The sequence below is a fragment of the Heptranchias perlo genome, chromosome 18 (genome assembly GCF_035084215.1).
Source record: "Heptranchias perlo isolate sHepPer1 chromosome 18, sHepPer1.hap1, whole genome shotgun sequence".
NCBI lineage: Eukaryota > Metazoa > Chordata > Chondrichthyes > Hexanchiformes > Hexanchidae > Heptranchias > Heptranchias perlo.
The window spans coordinates 21,353,721-21,379,903 of record NC_090342.1 but is presented as its reverse complement, the minus strand read 5'-3'; the positions used below and the strand labels follow the sequence as shown (position 1 = coordinate 21,379,903).

The 26,183-nt window shown below is 38.7% G+C and overlaps 2 protein-coding genes and 1 long non-coding RNA gene across 6 annotated transcripts in view; 1 reads left to right on the top strand and 2 right to left on the bottom strand.

Annotated features, from left to right (window-relative positions):
- The window catches only part of LOC137334656 (uncharacterized), a 58,858-nt gene extending 50,808 nt beyond the window's left edge, over positions 1-8,050 (top strand). The window contains exon 3 of the long non-coding RNA XR_010966198.1: positions 5,081-8,050. This is a non-coding gene — a long non-coding RNA (uncharacterized lncRNA). The remainder of the gene's footprint in view (positions 1-5,080) is intronic.
- The window catches only part of LOC137334653 (uncharacterized), a 28,385-nt gene extending 18,937 nt beyond the window's left edge, over positions 1-9,448 (bottom strand). For 2 of the 4 annotated variants that reach the window (XM_067999492.1, XM_067999495.1), the window contains exons 1-3: positions 8,962-9,070; positions 6,114-6,204; positions 5,308-5,368 (exon numbers count right to left, since the gene is read on the bottom strand). In XM_067999492.1, the coding sequence (XP_067855593.1) occupies positions 5,308-5,368; positions 6,114-6,204; positions 8,962-8,981 (172 nt within the window). In that variant the 5' untranslated portion in view covers positions 8,982-9,070. The other 2 variants (XM_067999493.1, XM_067999494.1) reach the window with 2 other exon arrangements.
- A 4,925-nt stretch (positions 9,449-14,373) lies between these two features.
- The window catches only part of cand1 (cullin-associated and neddylation-dissociated 1), a 30,181-nt gene continuing 18,371 nt past the window's right edge, over positions 14,374-26,183 (bottom strand). The window contains exons 4-15 of the mRNA XM_067999491.1: positions 26,022-26,145; positions 24,405-24,661; positions 24,190-24,295; positions 23,745-23,890; positions 22,944-23,236; positions 22,025-22,166; positions 19,280-20,773; positions 18,544-18,639; positions 17,618-17,787; positions 17,351-17,515; positions 16,705-16,812; positions 14,374-15,151 (exon numbers count right to left, since the gene is read on the bottom strand). Of these exons, the coding sequence (XP_067855592.1) occupies positions 14,927-15,151; positions 16,705-16,812; positions 17,351-17,515; positions 17,618-17,787; positions 18,544-18,639; positions 19,280-20,773; positions 22,025-22,166; positions 22,944-23,236; positions 23,745-23,890; positions 24,190-24,295; positions 24,405-24,661; positions 26,022-26,145 (3,326 nt within the window). The 3' untranslated portion in view covers positions 14,374-14,926. The remainder of the gene's footprint in view (positions 15,152-16,704; positions 16,813-17,350; positions 17,516-17,617; positions 17,788-18,543; positions 18,640-19,279; positions 20,774-22,024; positions 22,167-22,943; positions 23,237-23,744; positions 23,891-24,189; positions 24,296-24,404; positions 24,662-26,021; positions 26,146-26,183) is intronic.

The window sequence follows — 26,183 nt, the reverse complement described above, 5'->3', positions numbered from 1 at the left end:
ATCTCACGACTTCAATGGAACTAATAAATCGGGAGAGATGTAAAAAGAGCTGCTAACTCGCTATCACCCGTTTTACACTATCACCCAAAGTCAAGATCTTTTAGGGTTTAAAATGTGCACTTGGTTATAGTGTAAATAAATTCACAGTTGGCATATGGTTCTATGCATTTCTCTCAACTATCAACCTATCCTCCACTGTGACTATTTCAGATTAAATTAGTCAAAAGTTATATCTTAAGTGCATAATTAATAATAAAAGAAATTCTGAAAATAGCATCAGAGTGGGGATGCAACGGAATTGGAGGAAATCCCTCAAGAGAAGTGACAGAAATATTAGATTACCATTTTGATGGAAAGCTTGGAAAATGTCACAAAATGAAAACAGCAGTCAAAATCCATCACATGAAATTTCTGACAAGCATGAAAGTTTCATAGAATCATAGAAAGGTTACAGCACGGAAGGAGGCCATTTGGCCCATTGAGTCCGTGCTGGCACTATTCAAAAGCAATCTAGCTAGTCTCACTCCCCCACCCTATCCTCGTAGCCCTGCAAATTTTTTCCTTTCCTTTCCCTGCCGACCATGTGTGCGGGAAGTGTGTCCACCTGCAGCTACTGACCGATCGTATCTCGGAGCTGGAGCTGCGGGTGGACTCACTGTGGAGCATCCGCGATGCAGAGAAACTCGTGGATAGCACGTTTAGCGAGTTGGTCACACCGCAGGTAAAGGGTATACAGGCAGGAAGTGAATGGGTGACCACCAGGAAGAGTAAGAGATGCAGGCAGGTAGTGCAGGGGTCCCCTGTGGCCATCCCCCTCTCAAACAGATATGCCACTTTGGATGCTGTTGGGGGGGATGACTTATCAGGGGAAGGCAGCAGCAGCCAACTTCCTGGCACCACAGGTAGCTCTGCTGCACAGGCTGGGAGGAAAAAGAGTGGCAGAGCTATAGTGATAGGGGACTCAATTGTAAGGGGAATAGACAGGCGTTTCTGCGGCCGCAACCGAGACTCCAGGATGGTGTGTTGCCTCCCTGGTGCAAGGATCAAGGATGTCTCGGAGCGGCTACAGAACATTTTGGAGGGGGAGGGCGAACAGCCAGCTGTCGTGGTGCACATAAGCACCAACGATATAGGTAAAAAAGGGGATGAGGTCCTAAAAGCAGAATATAGGGAGTTAGGAGGTAAATTAAAAAATAGGACCTCAAAGGTAGTAATCTCAGGATTGCTGCCAGTGCCACGTGCTAGTCAGAGTAGAAATAGGAGGATATTTCAAATGAATACGTGGCTAGAGGAATGGTGCAAGGGGGAGGGATTCAAATTCCTGGGACACTGGAAACGGTTCTGGGGGAGGTGGGACCAGTACAAACCGGATGGTCTGCACCTGGGCAGGGCCGGGACCGCTGTCCTAGGAGGAGTGTTTGCTAGTGCTGTTGGGGAGGGTTTAAACTAAAGTGGCAGGGGGTTGGGAACCTGAGCAGGGAGAGAGAGGAAAGCGTAACAGGAAGGGACAGAAGGTATGGAGTAATAGGTAAAGTGTTAAAAAAGGAAAAAGCAGGAACTAAGCGTCACAAAACAGATTTGAAAGTTCTTTATCTGAATGCACGTAGCATTCGTAATAAAATGGACGAGTTAACGGCACAAATAACTACGTATGGGTATGATCTTGTGGCCATTACAGAAACATGGCTGCAGGGTGACAACGACTGGGAATTAAATATGCCAGGGTATTTAACAATCAGGAAGGACAGGCAGGAAGGAAGGGGAGGTGGGGTGGCTATGTTAATAAAGGAAGGAATCACTGTAATACAGAGAAATGATATTGGGACAAAGCATCAAGATAATGAAACAGTTTGGGTGGAGATAAGGAATAATAAGGGAAAAAAAACATTAGTGGGCGTAGTATATAGGCCTCCTAATAGTTGCAACTCTGCTGGAAGAAGTATTAATCAGGAGATAGTCGGGGCATGTAATAAGGGAACAGCCATAATTATGGGGGATTTTAATTATCGTATTAACTGGACAAATCAAATTGGGCAGAGCAGCCTTGAGGACGAGTTCATTGAGTGCATCAGGGATGGATTTCTCGAGCAGTATGTAACTGATCCTATAAGGGGGCAGGCAACCTTGGACCTGGTCCTGTGTAATGAGTCAGGATTAATTAATAATGTCCTAGTTAAGGATCCCCTTGGAACGAGCGACCACAACATGGTTGAATTCCATATCCAATTAGAGGGTGAGAAGGTTGATTCTCAAACAAGCGTACTGAGCTTGAATAAAGGAGACTATGATGGTATGAGAGCGGAATTGATTAAAGTGGACTGGGAAAATAGATTAAAGGGTAAGACGGTACATGAGCAGTGGTGTTCATTTAGGGAGTTATTTTACAACTTTCAAAATAAATATATTCCACTGAGGAAAAAAGGGTGTAAAAGAAATGACAGCCATCCGTGGCTAAGTAAAGAAATCAAGGATAGTATCCGACTAAAAACAAGGACATATAAGGTAGCCAAACTTAGTGGGAGGATAGAAGATTGGGAATTCTTCAAAAGACAGCAAAAAGTAACTAATGGATTGATTAAGAAAGGGAAGTTAGATTATGAAAAGAAATTAGCAAAAAATATAAAAACAGATAGCAAGAGTTTTTATAGTTATATAAAAAGAAAAAGGGTGGCTAAGGCAAACATAGGTCCCTTAGAGGATGAGACCGGGAAATTAATGGTGGGAAACATGGAGATGGCAAAAATGCTGAACAAATATTTTGTTTCAGTCTTTACAGTAGAGGACACTAAGAATATCCCAACACTGGACAAACAGGGGACTCTCGGGAGGGGGAGGAGCTAAATACGATTAAAATCACTCAGGAGATGGTACTCAGTAAAATAATGGGACTCAAGGCGGATAAATCCCCTGGACCTGATGGCTTCCATCCTAGGGTCTTGAGGGAAGTGGCAGTAGGGATTGTGGATGCTTTGGTGATAGTTTTCCAAAATTCCCTGGACTCAGGAGAGGTCCCGGCAGATTGGAAAACTGCTAATGTAACACCGTTATTTAAAAAGGGTCGTAGGCAGAAGGCTGGAAATTATAGGCCAGTTAGCTTAACATCTGTGGTGGGTAAAATTTTGGAGTCTATTATTAAGGAGACAGTAACGGAACATTTAGATAAGCATAATTTAATAGGACAAAGTCAGCATGGCTTTATGAAGGGGAAGTCATGTCTGACAAATTTGCTTGAGTTCTTCGAGGATATAACGTATAGGGTGGATAAAGGGGAACCAGTGGACATAGTGTATTTAGACTTCCAGAAGGCATTCGACAAGGTGCCACATAAAAGATTATTACTTAAGATAAAAAATCACGGGATTGGGGGTAATATTCTGGCATGGGTGGAGGATTGGTTATCGAACAGGAAGCAGAGAGTTGGGATAAATGGTTCATTTTCGGACTGGCAACCAGTAACCAGTGGTGTTCCACAGGGGTCGGTGCTGGGTCCCCAACTCTTTACAATCTATATTAACGATTTGGAGGAGGGGACCGAGTGCAACATATCAAAATTTGCAGATGATACAAAGATGGGAGGGAAAGTAGAGAGTGAGGAGGACATAAAAAACCTGCAAGGGGATATAGACAGGCTGGGTGAGTGGGCGGAGATTTGGCAGATGCAATATAATATTGGAAAATGTGAGGTTATGCACTTTGGCAGGAAAAATCAGAGAGCAAGTTATTTTCTTAATGGCGAGAGACTGGAAAGTACTGCAGTACAAAGGGATCTGGGGGTCCGAGTGCAAGAAAATCAAAAAGTTGGTATGCAGGTGCAGCAGGTGATCAAGAAAGCCAACGGAATGTTGGCTTTTATTGCTAGGGGGATAGAATATAAAAACAAGGAGGTATTGCTGCAGTTATATAAGGTATTGGTGAGACCGCACCTGGAATACTGCATACAGTTTTGGTCTCCATACTTAAGAAAAGACATACTTGCTCTCGAGGCAGTACAAAGAAGGTTCACTCGGTTAATCCCGGGGATGAGGGGGTGGACATATGAGGAGAGGTTGAGTAGATTGGGACTCTACTCATTGGAGTTCAGAAGAATGAGAGGCGATCTTATTGAAACATATAAGATTGTGAAGGGTCTTGATCGGGTGGATGCAGTAAGGATGTTCCCAAAGATGGGTGAAACTAGAACTAGGGGGCATAATCTTAGAATAAGGGGCTGCTCTTTCAAAACTGAGATGAGGAGAAACTTCTTCACTCAGAGGGTGGTAGGTCTGTGGAATTTGCTGCCCCAGGAAGCTGTGGAAGCTACATCATTAGATAAATTTAAAACAGAAATAGACAGTTTCCTAGAAGTAAAGGGAATTAGGGGTTATGGGGAGCGGGCAGGAAATTGGACATGAAGCTGAGTTCGGATCGGTCAATGCCCTGTGGGTGGCGGAGAGGGCCCAGGGGCTATGTGGCCGGGTCCTGCTCCGACTTCTTGTGTTCTTTAGATTTGTGGTTGGGATCAGATCAGCCATGATCTTATTGAATGGCGGAGCAGGCTCGAGGGGCCGATTGGCCTACTCCTGCTCCAATTTCTTATGTTCTTATGTTCTTATGTAAGTACTTATCCAGTTCCCTTTTGAAAGCCATAATTGAATCGGCTTCCAACACCCCCACGGGCAGTGCATTCCAGATCCTAATCACTTGCTGTGTGAAAAGGTTTTTCCTCACGTCACCTTTAGTTCTTTTGCCAATCACCATGGTCTCACCAATGGGAACAGTTTCTCTCTATCTACTCTGTCCAGACCCTTTATGATTTTGAATACCTCTATCAAATCTCCTCGCAACCATTTCAGTTCCAAGGAGAACAACATTTCAAATAGATCAAATGATGTTTAAACAGTAACAAAACATTTGAAAATTGTCCCTGTTTAACTCCATATTTTCTGAAAATTACATCCCTGTAATCTGCATGTTTTTAAATAGGGATAATGCAAGTTATTCCGCCTGCACTTTTTTAATAAAAACACTGACATCAGCTGTCTGTTTGTGTGTCATTGTGCAGAATGAAATTATAAAGCTGTTTTTTTATTTTGTCACACAGAGGAAATCTTCCCCATCAATTGTAAGTGTCCTGACTCTGACACCCTCTTACAAAATGCAAGAAAAATATAAGTAGCCGGTTGAAGATAATTCTGAACTCCCTTCTCCGTGCAAGACTGGCTTCAGCATGTGTGTGTACACTGGTTGTAAACCAAAATAGAGCCATGTTCATTAGATCTGTAATTCATCCATCTGCTATTCTGTATTTTCATAAATTTTTAATCTTACCTGTTATTCTCAATATTTCCTGTGATTTAATTGATGGTCTTTTGTGCAATGTGACATGTTTCTGTGAATATATAATGTTAAATTTTGAAACTGTTCGTACCATTCAAAATATAAAATGACATCTTTAAAGATTTTGAATCATACAATCAACAAGCTCAATAAGTCAGGTAAATATATTTACACTGTCAAATATAATACTTTAACATTGTCCCACTCTGACATTCTGTATAATTTTGATGGATGTATTGTAAAGATTACTCTAAAATGTAGCGTAGGCAATAATCTACATATTGTCTCACTTTAGATCAGTTGCAGCATAAAAAGCTCACTATCTGGGTGACCTGACGTACTCTTATGATTATTCTCCAGAACTAGTCTGTTCTGAAGTTGTAGTTTAGATCTCAAAATTGATTGCTGAATGAGGCTGAGTTCAGCAACAGACCTCCACTTAAGCCAATGAGTTCAGTACAGGATAATTCTGCATGGGAGAATTATTGTAGTACCTTTTCCACTTTTCATGGAGCCACTATTTTACTGTGACAGACAGCACAGCAATACAAGAAGATACTGATGGTAAACTAGACCTTCCTTCACAGCATTTCTCATCAAAATTATTTTAATGCATGTCAGTGGGAGAAATATGTATCATATTTAGATTGTTAGAAAAAGATATTTATTCTACCCAAATTAACAAAAAATAATTGATTCTTTCTGAAATTACTATCCTCAATATCCATTCAATATGGACAAATGCTAAAGTTATGCTTTTATTTTTTCTCTTTTAAAATTAATATAGAAGCACTTACAGACAACTCCCTCTGAAGCCTTTGTTCATTGGTCGTTATTAATTTGGTCTTGTACAGTGTCCCCATGGTGCCAGCTCTCTTTTCACCTTTTCTTGAAATAGTCAAACAAATACATTGAAAATCCGATTGATTAAGAAACAAATAGAAAAAATACTAGCAGTGAGTAACAAAATATCCCACAATAATTCAGTGGTTTATTAACATCAGCAAAATTCAGAAATACAAGATTATATGTTCCATAATATGTCCACCTGGGTGAGAACAATGTGTAGTGGAATATCTGCCCGACGTACTTTGCATAATCATTCCCATCTGAAATTATAGGTTTAGTCCTCATTATATATTCATAGAGTCCCCTCCAATTAATGGGCTGCTTCTGGTTGTTTGCTCATAAGAAAGCAGGATTTCCTGTGCTGCTGCAGTCATTTAAAGGCATGCAACCATAAGGAGGGAAAAGAACATTTTGGTGACTTTATGGTGCTGAGCTTCTGAATCCAATCATTAATGGCAGTCCCAACACTGAACACTGGGGAACATCATTCAGCATTTCCACATCACTCCTCTAACAAGCGCCTACTAGGTTTGCCAACCCTCCTGGGTTGTCCTAGAGTCTCCACAAATCAAAGATTAACCTCCTGGGCACTGCTGTGAGCAACCTGTGAGAATAGTCATAGGGGCATAAAAAGGTGAGAGTGATTGGTCAGTCTCCTTTAATCTATGTTTGTTGTTAGTTACTAAACTATCAAATAGGTTATCCTCAAGTTTACTCCTGATCATCAATTCCAATATTTTACTTGATATTGGCATGAGGCAGGGGAAGCTGTATTTGTCTGAGTCTGTTCTGTCGCCTTTTCAAAAAAAAAATGTACCTCGTTAGTTTGTTTTAAATCTAGCAGGATGTCCACAGCTAGTCTCACAAAATTCATCCCTTGACTTTCTTGGTGCCCTAGGATAAATACCATCCATCTCTTGAAAGCTTAACATTTTTTCAATACTATCGAACTCCAACCCTCCAAAGCACAAATGGCAAGTCGAAGTCACTAATGTAAATTATAAACGGCAGAGTCCCAACACCAATCCCTGGGAAACAGCAGTATTACCATTATCTGATATGCTTTTTAGAATATATTACATAATAAATGCATTTGTATGAAATATTTTAGAAAAACAAAAAGATAGATTGTTGGTGTTGTGGGCTCATTTGGTAAATTCGCTGCCCAGTTTGTAACTGAGCCACTTGGGCCACAAAGGAGCCAGATTTGATTGCTGGTCTAGAGTTAGCTGAGGTAGAGGTAAGAGCTCTACAACTGGCCTCAGTTCTCAACGTCTACAATTCACTTCAGTGCCCCTGAGCTAAAAAAGAGGAGAAAATCAGCCAGATTTCCTGCCTCTGTTTGCTATCCAATGATCCCTGCTGCAAAAATGCACTTTGGTGAATGTTGATAGGATCTGGCTCAACTTTGGTGTTCTCATAGTGCAATAGCCTGGTGTCATTTAATCTCAGCTCACGTATGGCCCTATGTGGGTGAAGAACAGAATAGGGGCCACCAATCATGGAACCTTAATTGTCCATCCTCTCCAGTATGACTCAGCACCTTCAGGAGAGAAGAGACAGAAATCTAAGGGCCAAAAAAGCACTCCTATTACAAATTCAAAAAGCATTTTTTTTGTAAACTTGCTGCAATGAAGTTTCCAAGAATTGTAACTTTACAAAAGCATTATTAGAAAAGTAACTGAAAAGATTGAAATAAATACATATATCTATTATTTGCACTTCTTGAAAAAATGCAAACACCAGAGAAGCATCAATCACAAATTATAGACATATAAACGCAAAATATTTATCCTGGTTAGATAAAAGAACATGATATACAGAGAAAGAGAAAAAGTCCATTTAGAATGATTATATATGAATATTTGCGATATCACTGGCGCTGTGGCACTTTATATCCTTTGTGAATACTTAATAAAAACCTAATACCATACAATTAATTATGTACAGGCCAATCAATGTGAACCTTATAGTGTTACTAACACTTATTAGTGCAGATACAAAAAGGAGGAAATTTCTGCTAATTGTGAATATTAGAGATAATATTTTGCTAATAATGCTTTAAGTGTAAAACATTTTGTACACCCGTGAAAACAAATGCCCCAATCTCTAGAGAAGTACTAAAATAGCTTCCTTAAGTTCTATGAAGGTATTTATTGAAAGTAGATTTCAGAATGGTGATTGGTCAGCAGCTTTACCTCCAACACGAAAATTAAGGTATAATTTTATAATGTTATTTAAGCATTCAACTCAGCAGAGCTGAGACTTCACTCTAAGTGAAAATAGTAACGCTCATTGCAGCAGCAGGTAAAACAAGATGCAAGTGTCACTAATATATATATTTTTAATAAAAAAGGCTAATCGAATAAGATTGTAATAATTTTAAAACCCAGCACCATCCTCGATAACCCCTTTTCTATGGTATAATTTAGCGTTAATCACTGGTAAGTTTAAAAAAACATTCAAAGCAGAGAGAGATGATGCCTTTGGTGTAGCAAACGAAAGTTACTTTTGTCTGTAAACGATCTCCAATAAGCCCAAATCTTCCAGTTCCCATGGAATCTCAGCAGTGGTCGGTACAACCAAGCTGATTTTCCATGCTGCTTAAAAGCCCGGTACACAAAGCATTTGTTAAAAGCTAACCACATTTATGAGACGTTTATGTCTCGAGTACATTCATATGAACGATGAATTTGTCATTCAGCATTTTGTCGGAATGAAATATAGTAATTTTATGGGCAATGAAACGAAGATTATTTAGCAGCATGATTTAACACTGATCCACTCCAGCCTTACACAGCAACCGTTCCTTCCATTCAGCTCTCCCCCCGGGGCCGCTTCCTTCGCCCGGGTAAGCATTGCACACAAGGCTGCACAGCCCATTCCTTTTCAGCACACTAGACTCCCCTTACTTCGCCAACACTTTCCCGATTCCAGAACTGGAGCTTGTTTAGGGATCTTCCGCTCGAATCCGGCCTTATGTCATCTCATGCAATGATCCTTTCCAACACTTTTGACAGTTCCACACAAGAAAATAATGGCAAAAGGCGCCTCAACTTCACCGCTGAAGTTCATGTGCAGAGTCGGGAAAAGAATGTCAACTCTCCCGGCAGATTGTTTTTCCCCTTAAAAAAAAGTCTAGACTATCGCGAGAATCCATTGTGAATTAATGTGGGATTATGGCGCTGGCCCCGGGAGGTGAAAAAAGCCGCAGCCACCCCCCACTGAGATCCTTGGTGGGGGTGGAAGGGGGTAGCTGTCACAGTCGCCCTCCCGCCGAGAAACACGCGGCAGTTCACATAACTACAATAGTTCAAACAACTCTATTAACATACACCCTACAATCATTCAGAGCTCCACTACCACTACAATCATTCCATGAGCACCACTAACGCACTCTACAATCATTCATTGAGTTCCACTAACATACTCTGTAATCATCTACTGGACTTCTCTGGCATCTCCAGCCACTCACACTACAATTATTCACTGGGTCTGCTGGTAGCTAATCTAACTCACCCTATGATTTTAAGTGGCTGCATGAACATTCCCAGCATCATACAATAACAAGCATTAACAAGGCTCCACTGGCAACTCCCCAAAAGCACTCCATGATCATTTACTATGCCCCAATAACATGCATCTTATACACATTCACTGGATTACACTGATAACTGTCTCATATTTAATTGACCTCCACTGGCAACCCAGCCTCTCTTGTACAATCACTTACTGAGTTCAATGAACATTTACAAAATTCAGTCTTTAATGAGATAAAGTCACTTTTGAAGTTTGATTAAAACATAAGAATATTGTTCAGTAACCTTTGGAGCAATTGTTTAAACAATCATTTTTTTAAAAATCTACTACCATAACAGTGTCACAATACATTTCCCCAGTGGAATCCTCCCGTACTTGCTCGTTTTGGAGGAAGAGGATATAGCTGCACCACTGGCACTTTTGCACCCATCTGCAGATACCATCATTGCTGCAACATGTCAGGAATTCATTAGGAACACCCTGACAGAAATGTGTTCAATGTTGCAAGATGATCTAAGGCCAAAATCCCCCAGCGGTACAGCACCGCCGATGACTGTCAAGAACACGACTGCTGTTAAATTTTATGCATCGGGGCATTCCAGGGAGCATCAGCAACATAAGCCAATCAGCTGGCTATAGATTTTTTAAACATCACCTATGCTTTGTTTACTTGGGCAAGCAATTTTATCTCCTTTTCCATGGAAAACTACCAGCAGCATAAGAGGGCACTGCATTTCATAAGAACATAAGAAATTAGAGCTGGAGTAGGCCATACGACCCCTCGAGCCTGCTTCGCCATTCAATCAGATCATAGCTGATCTTCAACCTCACCTTTCCTGCCCGACAGATTTCCTCAAGGTCCAGGGAGTTATAGTTGACATCCACGTGCCCCCCACCCCCCCCCCCCATGTTCCTTTGCACAGTATCACTAAATAAATTGGAAAGAATTCCACTTTAAGATGCAGCTCGCCTATGACTATCAGTACTGCATTATACAATTCAAATGGTCACTTTCCAGGCAGTTGTCATGATGCTTTCATTGTATGGCAAATATTACCCATATTTCACCCACAAAAGAAGCAGATTTTTAAAATATTCATTCTTAGGATGTAGGAGTCACTGGCAAGGCCAGCATTTATTGCCCATTCCTAGTTGCCCTGAGAAGGTGATGGTGGGTCTTCTTGAACCGCTGAAGTTTGTATGGTGAAGGTGCTCCCACAATGCTGTTGGGTAGGCAGCTTTTACCAGCGACAATATATTTTCAGCAAAGGAGGGTGTATGACTTGGAGGGAAACTTGGCGGTCATTACATTTGCATGAACCTGCTGCCCTTGTCCTTCTAGGTGGTGGAGGTCATAGCTTTGGGAGGTGCTGCCACAGAAGCAGTGACAAATTGCTGCGTGCACCTTACAGATAGTACACACTATGGCCCTGGTATTGGCGGTAGATGAGGTAGATGTAGTGGATGAGGTGTCAATGCCCGAGTGCTGCAATGCCTGAAGTGCCATCTCTCAGAGGAGATAATAAACTTAGTCCACAGCACCCGGCCAGGTGTATGTAAAAGATGCCATGATACTGCGAGTAGCAGTAAGGAGTTTTCCCTGTGCCCTCACTCCTTCCTTCAAGCACCATCACTAAAAACAAATCAACGAGTTATTTGTCTAATTTTTTGGTTGAGACCTTGCTGTGCACAGAATTGGCCACAATAATAAATGATTATATTTCAAAATTAAGTCAATGGTTGTGGAGTATTTTAGCACAGGCTGCAGCTGTGACAGGAATTTTGAAATGCAAGTTCTTTCCTTTTGTTTTGGATTTTTAAACAAAAGTATACAATTTTATTGTTTGAAATTATCTTCTGTTAGAAGTGGCTATGTAGTTTTTATACACATCGTTTCACTGCACATTTTAGAATGAACAAAACATGCACTGGGCATCAACTACAACCCAAACAAAAAAAAGTCTATTGTTCATTCTATTTAGCAGTTTTTTTGCCGAAGTACACTACAGTGGAAGGCAGATCTTTATTTCCTCAGCTGTTTGTCTTGCTTTATGCAATAACGGAACAAAGATATGAACCGAAATTGATCATTCCTAATTTCCAAAGCTTATCAGTGTTAAAAATGTAGAAAATAACCATTAAATAAGCTCCTAATAAATGTATATGAAAATTCCAATGTACTAAACCAGTTCCCATTATGCAGAATTGTTAATCTGAGGACATATAATTACAGAAAATAAACCAAAGGCATTAATGCATAATTCATGAGTGCCTTAGGCATCAATGAGGTCCACTGACCAAAACAAAATTGACATTTCAGACTACTGATCTCTGCCATAGCCTTTGGTGTCTTAGGTCACCTTCAGCATTACTGTGCATCACTAACAGACCAAAAATATTTCAAATGGCTGCTTGCAGAAAGCACAAAGCACCAGTCTGGGGTACACGTATAATCAATGAGCAGAAAGTACCAGTCCATGTACACATGACCAAACATGAAGTACCAATCTGTAGTACAGATATAATAAATGAGCTTCAAGTATCAGTCTGTGATACACATATACTCAAATAACCAAAAAATACCAGTCTTGGGTACACATTTAAGCAAAACCCTTAATCATTTTTTGATCAGATTGGAATTTTATGTTTAACATTTTAGATATTCTACAAACTCAGAAGATTCACTAGATTCATTCCTGGGATGAGAGGGTTGTCCTATGAAGAGGGTGAGTAGAATAGACTTACTCTCTCTGGAGTTTAGAAGAATGAGAGGTGATCTCATTGAAACATAAGATTATGAGGGGCTTGACAGGGTAGATGCCGAGAGATTGTTTCCCCTGGCTAGAGAGTCTAGAACAAGGGGACATAATCGCAGGACTGAGATGAGGAGGAATTTCTTTACGCAGAGGGCTGTGAATCTTTGGAAGACTGAGGGCTGTGGATGCTGAGGATATATTCAAGGCTGAGATGGATAGATTTTTGGACTCTAGGGGAATCAAGGGATATGGGGATCGGGCGGGAAAGTGGAGTTGAGGTCAAAGATCAGCAGTGATCTGATTGAATGGCAGAGCAGGCACGAGGGGGCGTATGGCCTACTCCTGCTCCTATTTCTTATGTTCTTAAACTAATACGTAGCCAAATTTCAGGACCTTTAAATTTCTTTAGGTTTACATAAAATACACTCTGCTCCCCTACCAAGTTAAGCTGTTCAATTATTAAAAATGGACAGGAAATACCAAAATTATCAATCCCAATCCAGGAATTGTTAGAGAACTAATTATGCAGCTGTAGTGCAAGGTTACTTTCAATGCAGCTTTCAACAATTGTGATTTTGAGAGCAAAATAGTTATCTATCCCACAGATCAAACTTCGTATAACTGTCATAGGTTAAAAAAAAGCAATTAACTGATTGAAATGCCATCAGTTTATCAGCAGAGAAAAGTCAAACAAGATGGAAATTCAGCCATTATTGAAGAATCCATAAAAAAGCCAGAGACTATTTGAAGCATGCAGAAATCAGTTTGTTTGATGGCAAATCAGAGTTCAATAATTTAAGTTGGCCATTATCTGACAGAATATTTGTCATTTAAATTAAATGTTTTAATCAAGCATATAATAGAATAAGCCCTGCTGTTCCAATGTTAACACTGAAGTGAAAACTATGGGACATGTAGTGGCCATAGAGGGAAATTTGAAATGCAAATTTACCAATTCTTTTTGCACTGTAATCACATTTTTTCTAAAATGTAGATGAATTATATACTGAAATTTGAATCAAATAGCTTCCAAAATTACATAGGAAAGCCCAGCATACATAGTTTTGAATACCACAGGTCAGAAATAAGAGCAGCTGATATTTGTGAGATCTTCCTTCACACACCATGATTCTCCCCCACCCAAATAAAACAAAATTTATGCAGCATGTGTACTTCCAGGTCCCTAACTAGTACCATTCAAAAACAGCATCAGCTTCTTTGACCTTCCCTAATTTCCCCAATTCCTGTTCAATGTCTTTCAATCCCTTGGAAAGCCTTGAGATGTATAGAACTTTTCGTGTAAGAAAACAAGTGCAAACTGTTATTTGCATCAATTTTCAAGCACAGCATTAAGTAACTTTTTGACTATTTTACGGTTCCTGCGATCACCAAATCAAAACCAGTTTATTGTAGTGTTCCCCAAACAGCATGTCTCCAATAAAAGGAACCCATTCCATTCCAAGGCAAACAGTTAAGGTAGATAGTGGCTCCACTATCCAAAAATTCAAGTGAGCTTCATTTTTTTTTGCAAAATAGGTTTTTGAAGGATATATAAATTAGCATACAAGTGGGATATTTTTTCCAACTTTGGGACAAGCCAGACAGGCGAAAATGAACTTTTTCAGTCCAGTACATTCCTATTAATTTGAGTTGGACCCAATCTAGTATGGTTTGCAATGCAGGTTTATTCTAACTTTACTTGAAAAACAGTTTTTGAATGTAAATTATAATAAGCTCAATAAAATAAAACCAGCATTAGTGGTGCACAGGATAAAAATCTTTTGAATTCAAACTTTGTATTCCAAACAAAAACACATATTTTACAGAACATATATATTGGAATGTCCCATGCAGTATCAGTGCATTTATCATGGAAATAATTTGTCATTCCAAGAAATTGGAAGTACCAAGCTATGATTTAAGAACTGTGCCAACCATTTTAATATAATAAATCTCACAAAGCAGAGTTCTTTAACTATTGTTTAGCAAGCTGAAACAAAAACAGTAGACAGATGAACAGACATTTTTTTCTCTCTTTTTTTCCTTACAAAAATCACATAATAAGGTGAATGGCATGAAGTTTCCTGAAAGAAAAAAATCCTGGGAATAAAGTGTAACATTTATAATCCAAGTTCATTCAGCACACCAATATCCTTATTGCATACCTATACACAATCTACTTCTACAATTGCATCGCCTTTTTAAATACTGCTGAATTGGATGTGGTATAACAATGAAATGTTCTGTGTAATTTACACTAATTTTTCCACTTTAACTACAAGGACTTTCTGGGTTAAACACTGAAAAAGCAACAATAAACAAAAACTAGTAATTTCCATTAAAGTAAAAATGAATTCATAAGCTTAAAGCTCAAAGTACAGATTTTTTTTGCTTGCGTACTGACTGAAATTCCAGTGCATTACATCAATACAAGAATTAAAGATTCCTTCTTTGGAAGAAAAGATTTAGGTAGTGTCCATTGACTCCAAGCTAGTAGAAGACGAGTCCTTTTGGATGCTCTCAAAGATGGCTGCCAACTCAGGGTTGGAGCTTATTTGAGATTGAAACTCACTCATAAGCGGACTTTTCTCCGCTTCTGGAATGGTCAGTAGTGCGGCAACTGCCCTCATGGCGGAGCGTTTCAGTTCATCTTGCTTCTCAAACTCTTGTTTGACCGAGTTAGCTTTTACCTAATAAAGCAAACCATTACAGTAAATCTTCTAAAACTTTTCAGGGAAATCAATTCTTTATGTTTAGAAAGTTAATCTTTAGCTTTTTTTCCTAAAAATTTATAGGCTACAAACCGAAAGAATTCCACAATTTTTTGTGGGTTGGGGAGAAGAGGAGGAACAAGGGGTAGAGGGGAAAAAAAACAGGTAATAAAGTTTCAATGTTCAGATGTTTTAGATGAAGCATGCTTGATCAATTAATTAACTCTGAACATCATCAACTGTAACAAATCTGTCAACTTTTTACAGATGAATTGATAAACTTCCAACCTTCCATAAATAAATCCTTTTTCTGTATAGTGTCACACTAACACTGGATATCTAAATCCAGACCAGAAAACTATTAGTGTAGCTATCCCAATTTTTGCAAAGATCAAGCATCTGCAGTGTTAGCCAATGTTTAAACATCCCTTTAAAGGTTTGTTAGCTACAGTTCTATTCTGCTTTCACTGTTAGATACAGATTTTTTTTAAAAATAGAAACAAAATCTTTATTTACGAATTAAAAAATAAATGAATCAGATCTATATTTGCATGAAGTGTCCCAACTTTCTATCCCAAAGTACACAGCTGTGCTGCAAATAAAGACCTCATAATATGGCATGATACTATTGTAATCAAAGGAAATAGGAGGTAATTTTTAAGACAGTAACAGTGCACATTTTGCATTGCTGTAAAGTGTGCAGTACAACTCATGTCAAATCAGTGCTTGTTCAGGTTTCAGCCTTGGGTATGAGCTTGTATTCACATTGCCTGCAGTCATAATGAAGCCAGCCTTTTAAAACGTTAAAAGTCTATTGCACTGATTTAACTTTTTAAAATTATAAAACAAACAGTCCTGCCAGCTTTGTTTTTTACCAACATTAAAAATATTAACATTTTAGCACCAATTTCTAATCCAGTGACTTAACCTACAAAACATGTGAACAAGATATGAATATAACCCAGTTATATTGCTAGAGTTCAAAATGACTGGAAATAAAATTTTCAAAAGAAATACTAAATGAGATGTGTCTAAATTTTCTATTCTAGCATTTGCTGGATATAAATTTTGAACAAATATTATTTTCTACAATAACTGCCTTCAGATTGAATTCTTTTAGAGTTTGAAAAAAAAAACAGAACGTGCACGCCAAGGTGACCTTGTGCTATAAGCCAGAAAAATAGTTTTGTACCAAGTAAATCTATTACATAATTTCTAAAACCAAGCAGAATATTTGAGTTATTGAAGGTGTCCCCTTGTGTCAACACAGCAGAAATCAAGTCATTAGCTCCAAACACCAATAGTTAATTTGAGCATTGTCAAACTATTTTCAGTACAGTGCAACTCATTACTTTCAGTGCAGCAAGGAGGTATATACATAAACCAGGTGAGAATCAGATTACATTTAAGTACAACAGCAGATCATTCAAGGCTCTAAAAGAAGTCTGGCAACAAGTATACAATAGCTCTTGTACAGCCACAAAATTTCCCGATCGTCCAACAAAATTATATATAAATAGACATTGCTATACCTTAGTTGTACAGGTAGCACGTAAAGGTTCCACCAGCCTGTCCAATCTCTGTAGAACTGCACTTGGACAAAGAGTCGATAATCGCACCAACATTAAGAAGGTCAGCATCTGTTAGATTAAAAAAAAGCTTGGACAATAAACTAGTTTTCTACAATGTTATACTAGTTGCAAACTTTCATTTTGTTCAAATATAATAAAACAGCCTTCAACATATCTTTGGGCTAAAAATACCTATATGTAGCACACAAAAATAAAGTCTAGACTGGGTAAATCCACTGCATGATGTGATCCTGAGCCATGTCAGAATCTAGGTTTGGTCCATGATAATGCACCAAGTTAGTTGAATTTCAATTAGTCCCAATGTCCCTGCGTTAAGGATTGAGGGAGGTGGGGGGGGGGGGGGTAAAACAACCAGAGTTTGGGCTCATCATCACTGCTCACTATCCCCTGCTGGAAATTGCCAAATGTTTACTGATTCACAAAGACAGGAAGAAGAGTGTAACAGTAGTGATTTCTCCAAGTTAAAATAGCCAACACTAACCGTGTAGGCTCACACATGAAAAATATCTCACTGGAGTGTCAGTTTAAGAAAAAAAAATCTTTTTATTAATTACTGGGTAATATAATCCACATTTAAGTTATTTACCTTGATGTCATAATGGTCCTTCAGTCCATCTTCAACATGGTTCAGGAATTCAAAAATGTCTAATCTGTCAAGACAGCTATCCAGAAGAGTATACATGCATTCAAAAGCTGCTTTCCTAATATCTAGACCATCATCCACAGTATGCTTGAATGGTCCCATTTCCACCTAACAAAGGAGAGAAACAAAATGATGGAACGTCATTAAAAATGCAGATTTTACAAATCAGAGTACAGAATATTTTCAAAACAAGGTACTTTGCATACAAACCTCTCTTATTAATTCCTTCCTAACTTTTGTTTCATTGTAAAGATGAGGAAGAACAGTATCCAAGAGGTCCCTGATTAGTGACGGTTTATTATGTGCAGCTGAATTGAAAGTAACTAAAGCTACTCTTCTCACATTGAGATCCGGATCCTCCAATGTTTTCAGGAAATCACCTGAAACAGTAATTTAGATAGATAAAAATTAATACATCATTTATGCATCTCTATTTTGCATCTTCTAAATCAAACCATGCAATAGCCTGAAACCTTAACTCTTGTTGAGATATATTCCACAGGTGCTCATAGTCCTCTGACACCTCACCCAAATGGCCATTCTTTATTTCCAAACTTAGGCAGTAAATGTCAGTAGACTATTCATCAGTGGGGATATTACAGCAGAGACCAATCCCGTCCTCATCCAATATTTATGCACGCACATTTGCCAACAGGCATTACTCCATAGAGATCAGCAGTGAGAAACAAAGCTGGCTTTTTCCCTTCCTTCCTCAGGGTACTAAGGCCAACAGTAGCATCCTAACTGCTGCCCAGCCAACATCACTAAGCTCAACACAGATCTGGAAGAAATCTGCGGTCTTCTGATCTGCATAGCTTAATTACCCTGGCTAAACCAGACAGTGCCTTTATCCATTAGGCTTCTAAGGGAGCTCTATTTCCTTGTAAATCCCCAGAGTACAATGCACCATTCCCCAGTTGATGGTACACAGGTAGAGGTTGGACAGAGCAGTAATAGTTTGTACCAATTATCCCCACACCCGCTCAGCATCCCAACTTCAGGCGCAGTTCTATGGGGAAGTGAGGTCAGTACAGTGGCTCTTAAAAATTCCAATATCTACCTCTATACATTCAAATATTTCAAAACTGTTAAAAGGTTTTAGTACCAAAATGGTGACTGAAAAGAAACAAATTTACCTATGCAGTTCTTTAATAGAGGATCTATTGGCTGTGGATGATCAGAAATCGTAAACTTCACAGCTGTAACCACAGAGCTTCGAGCATAGGAAGACCCTATAGAAGAATAACAAGATTAAAGCACACCACAGACTGAATAATACTCGACAGAATACTGATTAGAATTCATTCCCTGTAAGGTTTCTACATTTGTGATCAATGATTTTGTTTTGAAAAAGTCAACTCCCACTTCACACTAGATATGATTATATATATGAAAATGGTTTTATATGTAAATTCACCCACTTGGATTCTTACTCTAGTCACATTTGTACTGAAGGATACTGGCCCCAGTTTTGAAGTCCTTGATGCAGTGGCAGGGAAGTCATTTTCCAGTTAATACAGTATCACGACTAACTTCCAATCTCCATTATTTCCCCCTTTCATTTGTTACTCTTTTTTCTCTCACTTTCTTTTCAAACAGTTATTTCTTCAATCACTGGCCACACATTTTCCCCATAGTACCAGAATTGAGAGCATTATACACTGAGGTGGTATTGATGGTTTTCTCCATCACCACACAGTGGCAGTAGTTGGTTACTACAATGTTATACAACAATAATTACAGATTATGTGAAATTCTAGGTTTTCTTCTTGAAGTAGCTACTTGATAAAAGTAATTATTTGAACATTACATACTTAGAATTCCATACTAACTAAACAAATTTTCTAAATATGTTATGTATAAATAACCCACCTGACTCCAAGTACCCTTTAAGTCGTGGTAGTAACGTTTCTGGATCTATCAGAGTAAGTTTGCCCAGGCATTCTGCAACAACATTTCGAGTTCCTTCTTCTGCACATTCACAGTGTTTCAGCAGTAAATTCCAAATGTTTTCTACATATGGTTTCAGACCTCCAACTGAAGAGGAGCTAATAATCTCTTTCAGAGAATGTAGGAGGAGGTATTGCCTTTTGGGTTGACTCGTTATTTCTTGCAGAACAAAAGGCAGGTACTCAGGAAGGTTTCCCACACTAATGCTTCCAAGGGCATAAGATGCTGCAGATTTAACCTCCTCACTAGAGGAAGAGAAAGCTTCTAAGATTACAGATTTAAGCTCAGTTTGCCCACTTAAGTCTATATGATGACCAACCTCTCCAAGAGACAGCAAAGCCAAGAGCCGGATAGAATCAGTAGATCTAGAATTCTTCACATCCTGGATAAACTGCCCAACCACAGCTGGTCCTTCTTTGGGGCAGGCTCGAGTAAGTGCTGCTACACACTTGGCGATTGAGTAATAGGACTGCTTGTGGGTCAATGCAGTGCTTTGAGAATAAACTGGACCAGTCAGCATTCGTAACAACTCCATATAACCTAGGTTTGCAGTTCCAGTCCCAACTAGAGCTTGGAAGAAGTACAACATTGCACTGAGAGCTCCTCCTTGAAGTAGCGGGGACCGCACCAGTCCAATAAGCTCAGTAAGAATAGAACCACTGACTTTTGAAAGGGAAGATGGGTGCACCTTGGCCAAGGTTGTAAGAAAGCTTATGGCCATCTGTGACACGTGCATGTCACTTTCACTAATTAGAGGTGGAAGTTCCACTAGGACCGCTTCAATCATGGCAGGCGTCAGGCTGTCGCTATAGTTCTTGATCAAGATGTCCAAAGCAGATAGGGTACTCAGCTTCAGTGCTCGCTGGTTTTTCCTCAAGAACGAGGCTAAAATTGGTACTCCCTCACCCAGCACGGGTCGCAGGTCAATCTTGAGAGAAGATCCAGCAATTAATGTCAAGGCTTTCACTGTTGTCAGTCTAGTAATTTCATTCTTCAGCCTCTCCAAGAAAATCTGCAGTGTGCTAGGTAAGTCACTGCCTAAATGGTCCCCAAGATTACAAATGATCTGTCCCATACAGGAGATAGCTCTCTCCTTCACCTCCTGATCAATGTCAGCAGCTTTCAAACGTTTGACAGTACAAGTGAATAAGTCATTAATGTATGGAGCAGCATCAAATGAATACAGATGATCTACAGGCCTTATTACTTTTACAAGCTGCTGAGTTACAAGAAGGGCTTCTGAAGTGATCTTGTAGAAAGGATCACCCACACAAGCCACAACGGGTGGAACTAAGGCTTCTACATGAGGATGGAAGACCTGAGGCGAGTGGTTACAAAGGATAACATACAAACATGAGAGCGCATCAATTTTTAGATTGGACGAGCTGGATTTATCATTCAAGGAAAAGATTATTCCTGCAAAAAAGAACACAATCATAACGATGTGGAGTAAATTTGTTCCATTTTTTAAAAAAGCAACCTACATTACATTTTCTATGAGCAGTATCTCAAGCAACTATCCACAAAAGTACAGAAAAGGCCATGCTAGGAAACAAACATAAATTTCATAATTTTGAAAAGGAATGGGCATTTGTTATTTTAGGAGTTGGTAGATTTACTGGCCAAAAGATTTTTTTGCAGTCAATCCTGCTTCAATACCATGCCGATAATAACAAATTCAAATGTCACAAATTGCATGCAGTGTAAAAACAAATACTGTACACATAAAGCAAACTAATGTTTTAGTTTAGAACAATTTTGTAAATCTTTTATACTTTACTGGATCCAACACCAACGTGCATTATGCTAGGTTGAATATTCAGGGGGAAGAATATTAAACAAGATTTATTTCTTCAATTTTAAATTTCCTGTCCCTTCAGCTGTCATACAATGTCTGATTTCAAATTTCTTCTCCACACAACTACTTTTTGGGCCACCTGATTTTAAATAAGCTTTCCCAGCATCTCTTCTATTAAACTAACCCTTTTCCTCACCTCATTTACACTTTCTTTGTCATTATTGGATTCCCTCAGTAGTAAAATCTCCTTTTCCCTTCCTTTGCTGACCCTGTCCTAATTCTGCTTTGTGATAATTTTCCTTTCCTTGCTAACTTCCCTGTCTGCCCCATTCTGATGGTATAAGTCCTAATTTAAATATGGAGTTCTAGTAAAAGCAATATAAAAAAATAAATGAAGTGAAGTGAATAAACAGCAATGAAATGAATATGAAACAACGAGTAGGGACAAATGCTATTTCTGCATTTTCTGAATTACCACATATTACAACTTGGATTTACATAGCGCCTTTAACGTAGTAAAACCTCTCAAGGCACTTCTCAGGAGCATTATCAGACAAAATTTGACAACGAGCCACACAAGCAGATATTAGGACAGATGACCAAAAACTTGGTCGAAGAGGTAAGTTTTCAGGAGCGTCTTAAAGGAGAGAGGGGTAGAGTACTAACCGGGCAAATTACTATTCGTTAAATATAGGATTGACTGGTTACTATAAAAAACTGACATTAGAAATCTCACATTCAGAGAGAAAATGTCAGATAAAAATCTTCAAAATTCTCTTCTATAGCTTCAGGTAAATATGCACAGTGCAACAATTTTTTTAAATGTTAGATAGCAGCTTAACTAAAGAAAAAAAAAATCAATACTTTACCTGGAACAAGTACTGGTACATGCTGCGTCAAAGCACCAGGCAACACATTCACCAGCTCGGTCAGCATGTGAAAGCAACACTGGCGGGTCTTCACACTTTTCTCTTTCATCTGCTTGTGTAAAGCTTTAACAATGTTGGGAACCTTTAAAGAAAGGGATTTAAGCAGGGTCAGATTTCTGTATTCTTTGTTTCCATGTCTCACTCTTAAAGATGTTAATACTATATAACAGAGTGAGAAAGAATACTCAAATGGAGTTCTATAAGTAAATCAAATGCTCAATGAAGTACCTAACTTCAATATACAATGGAATTTTTGGAGGAAAAAATCCAAGTCTTTCAAAATTTCAAAAAGAAATTCATTGTTTAAGGAACAGGAATACTCCTTGTTTCGGGTCACAACCTGTTCACAAACATTATTTGATGCTTTTCAAGGATGAAATACAATCTATAGATTTTTTTTTAAACCAGTACCCATACTTTATCTTTCAATTTTTCACCTAAATGAGGAAAACACACTTTTTGCATGTAACACACCAACAGCACGACTCATACAACTTGGCAACAAAACCAAAACTGATGTTTAAGCAGATCTTCAATCTAGCTGGAGACGAAAACAAACTAAAAAAGACAAAGGGGCCATTAATGGAGGACAGATTGGATAAAATAGGCGGCTGGATGAAATAATGCACTGTTCTATGTAACTGCCTAAGTTAAAATTAAGACACCCTTTTCTATGACAGAATGATAGCAACAAGCTTAATTTCGAACTGGAAGATGTTTTTAAAAAAGAATGTTGTGCAGAGCGCTGTATTTCAAAAAGAATGAGAGAAACACATGAATATAGATTCATATTTTTATTTGTGGCTTTATCACAAATACTGTTGTCAGCCGTAACAGTCAATACCGCCATCAAACTTACTTGGTTCTGAAGCATGACTAAAGGGGTCTCCTCTTGTTCCATTGCATCTGGGTCAAGATGCCAGCTCTGAGCAGGCCTGGTCTGTTTGAGCAGCGAGAGATATGCATGGAAAACATCTGCTTTAACATTTTCTTCACGCTCCTTGAATCTGGCAATCAGCGCAGGAGATACCGTTTTATAAAACTCTGGTAGCATTTCATGCCGAGTGCTGACCACACCATCTAAACACTTGGCAGCAGCACGTCGTACCTTCCAGCTCATATCATCATCATCACTGTACTCATCATCACTCCCTAGTAACAGGAAGGGGGGGGGTGGATAAAAACTTATTAAAGACTAGGGATGCCTTTCCTGCACAACTGATATATAGATCAAATACCCGCATAATGAAGCAGAGAGAAATTCAGTCAGGGATTTCCACTACTGATCGCTATTGAGTAACACTTGCTGGAAAACTGCACATGTGTGGAGGTCAGATGAAGGCAGGATCAATCCCAGGTGTGATGACCCCTGTGGTTAAATAGCCCACCAACACCCACTGTCGAGACTCTAAAATCGCCACTTAGATGAGGTACTAACGGACTGAGTAAAAATCAACATCAAGAAAAGGAGTAATTTAAAAAAAATTATGTAACACAAAACAATATAGCTGCTCTATTAACTTGGGTAGTAACACTTCCTCAACAACAGCACATTCCTTGAACATTCCAGGTTGCAGCACATATTTGTTGTTACCAAAACAAGCTTATCTCACAAGCTACTTGATACAAAAGGAAAGAGCAATAGTGACAAGTTTTGTACCTTGATCATCATCATCTCCACCTTCAGATTCCATTGCAGTGTCATCGTCGTCTTCATCATCATAATTATAATTGGGGTCATAGGTTAAGTACCTCAGGCACAGGTTAATAATGGTGGTGACATGAAGAAAAACTTCCTTGGGGCACCTACAAAACATGACCATTGAACACGTGTCCCATAAACTAAATTAACGTTAGTAAATTAATTAAATTTAGATCCAACACTTAAATCGCACATAAATTATCAGGTCAACCAGTCATGGGTATAAATTATGTCCTGTATCTCCTATCCATAAGTATGCAAGGTGAATCAGATCAGGTGCAATCTTTAATCACAATTATGGATCAAGTTGCTAACACTTTTAGGCAAAAGTTTATTTCCACCACTGACTTTTTGGCTGCAATCTCTTTTCAATTTAGAATTACAAATTAACATTGTATCTCACCTTCTCACAAACGACTCAAAGGCTTGAATGCAGTATTCTCTCAGTTCATCATCCTCAACACTGCAGAACTTAACGACTAACGGAATGATTTTCTCCAGATATTCCCCTGAAGAGAAAATAATCAAAGATTCAGAAATTCTCTCACATGGCTTAAAAATACTTCATGAATTGGTGAAAACATTTCAAAAAGGGCATTAAATGCAGATTTCTGTTACCTATTCGGTGCCCTGCCTGTCTGCTAATAGCAGCAATACACTGAATGTAGGTCCTAGTTGTAGACATAGATTCATTTTTGGCAAGCTCAGTCAACAGATGCTCAATCAGGTCAACAAAGACCAGGTTTCCACAGCTCATAACAAGATGACCAAGAGCAATGATAGTTCTCTTCCGAACAGCAAGCCGGGGACTGGTAAGCTGAGGAAGAAGGCAGTTCAAAATTGATGGATGGAAATTAACCAGCAGACCTCCTTGCCTAGAAAAAATAACACATTTCCAGTTATAATTCCAACTCAAAATGGCCATTTTTGGTTCAACCCATCTATAGTATTTTTAAAAAAAATTACAGGACCCAGCAGGCTCTGTCAGAAACAAAGTTTCTTTTTTAACATTGGTCAAAATATTGTAATAGGAACAAAGGCAGATTTTTTTGTCCTGCACCACATATAAAAATAGAATTTTTTTCCCCTAACAGTTTTGAAATAACAAAGTTAAAATGGAAGCTGGCATTTTTTGTCCAGTTTTGAAATGGAAGCTGGAAGACAAATTCACCCAGGACCAAGCTAGAGTGTTTGATCTGTAAATTAAATCAATTAGTCAAGATATGAGACTAATCAAATTATACAAGGTCAAAGCATTAACAGACACTTAGGACAAGGTATATACATGTGCTAGTCATTCTATGCACATTGCGTTCCACTGTTTTTTTTAAAAACGTAGTTGATCAATAGCTCTTTAGAGGCCTTTGGTCTGGAACATACATAGAAGACTTCTCCATATTATCAGTTCAGTTTACTGGTGAAGTTAACAGAAACAGAAAGTTAAAATCAAGTAGTCTACAAAAGTATGTTTCATTTAAAAGTTGTGTAGATTATCAGACTGTGCAAGTTATCATGGCTAAGGAGTAATTATTGGTCCCACAGTACTTGATATGCATAAAGCCAGTTTTAGGTTACACAGGATTGCTTACAGAAACTGCCTTTCTGTTGTGAACACAAGTTAAAAAAGTGTTGGGAGAAATCCAGAAAGAAAACAGCAAAAATATTACCAGTTTCTCTCAGCTGAATTATTGCATTTGAGCTGTAACTTCCCATTTTAATCTTTTCACATCTCTTTATTTTTTCTCCCTTTCATCAAATAAACCCTCCACTTCACTATTTTCTGATCACTATTCATCAGTCTTGTATATAATAGTCACTTTTAAGTTCACTGATCTACACTTCCAAATGGCTACTTTTCTGCAGCACTTATTGATCTTTGCAGTTTAAGCCAAGCTCCCTTAGTGCAGAATCTTATAACAGTTATCTGTAGCAAAATCACAATTTCTTCTCTCCACGCTGTCCCCCCTACCCTGGTAATATCACAAATCATCATGCACTACTGTAATTAGAATTGATGTGTGGCACAGAATTTCACGGCAGTAAATGCAATCTGCAATTCAGACAAGGCCCTCTCAAGCACAGTTCATGAACTCGAGTAGAACTCTGAAATTATGTTACTGCTTTAAACTCAGACATCAATAAGGTCATGCTTATAGTTTATTTTTTCTGCTTGTTACTATGGAATGTGTGCTGGACAAGATATGGACTCTTGACCAACATCAAATGCATAATTACCTGCTTAGCATGTCCGCCATGATATCCAGTGCTTCCAACTGAACAGAGACATCTTCCTGTTTGGCAATGGCACTTGTGAGACGTCCCGTGATCTTTTTACAAACATTAGCTGCCAAAGCAGATCCTAGAAAAGAAAAACACATTACTCCCAAATAGATCTCA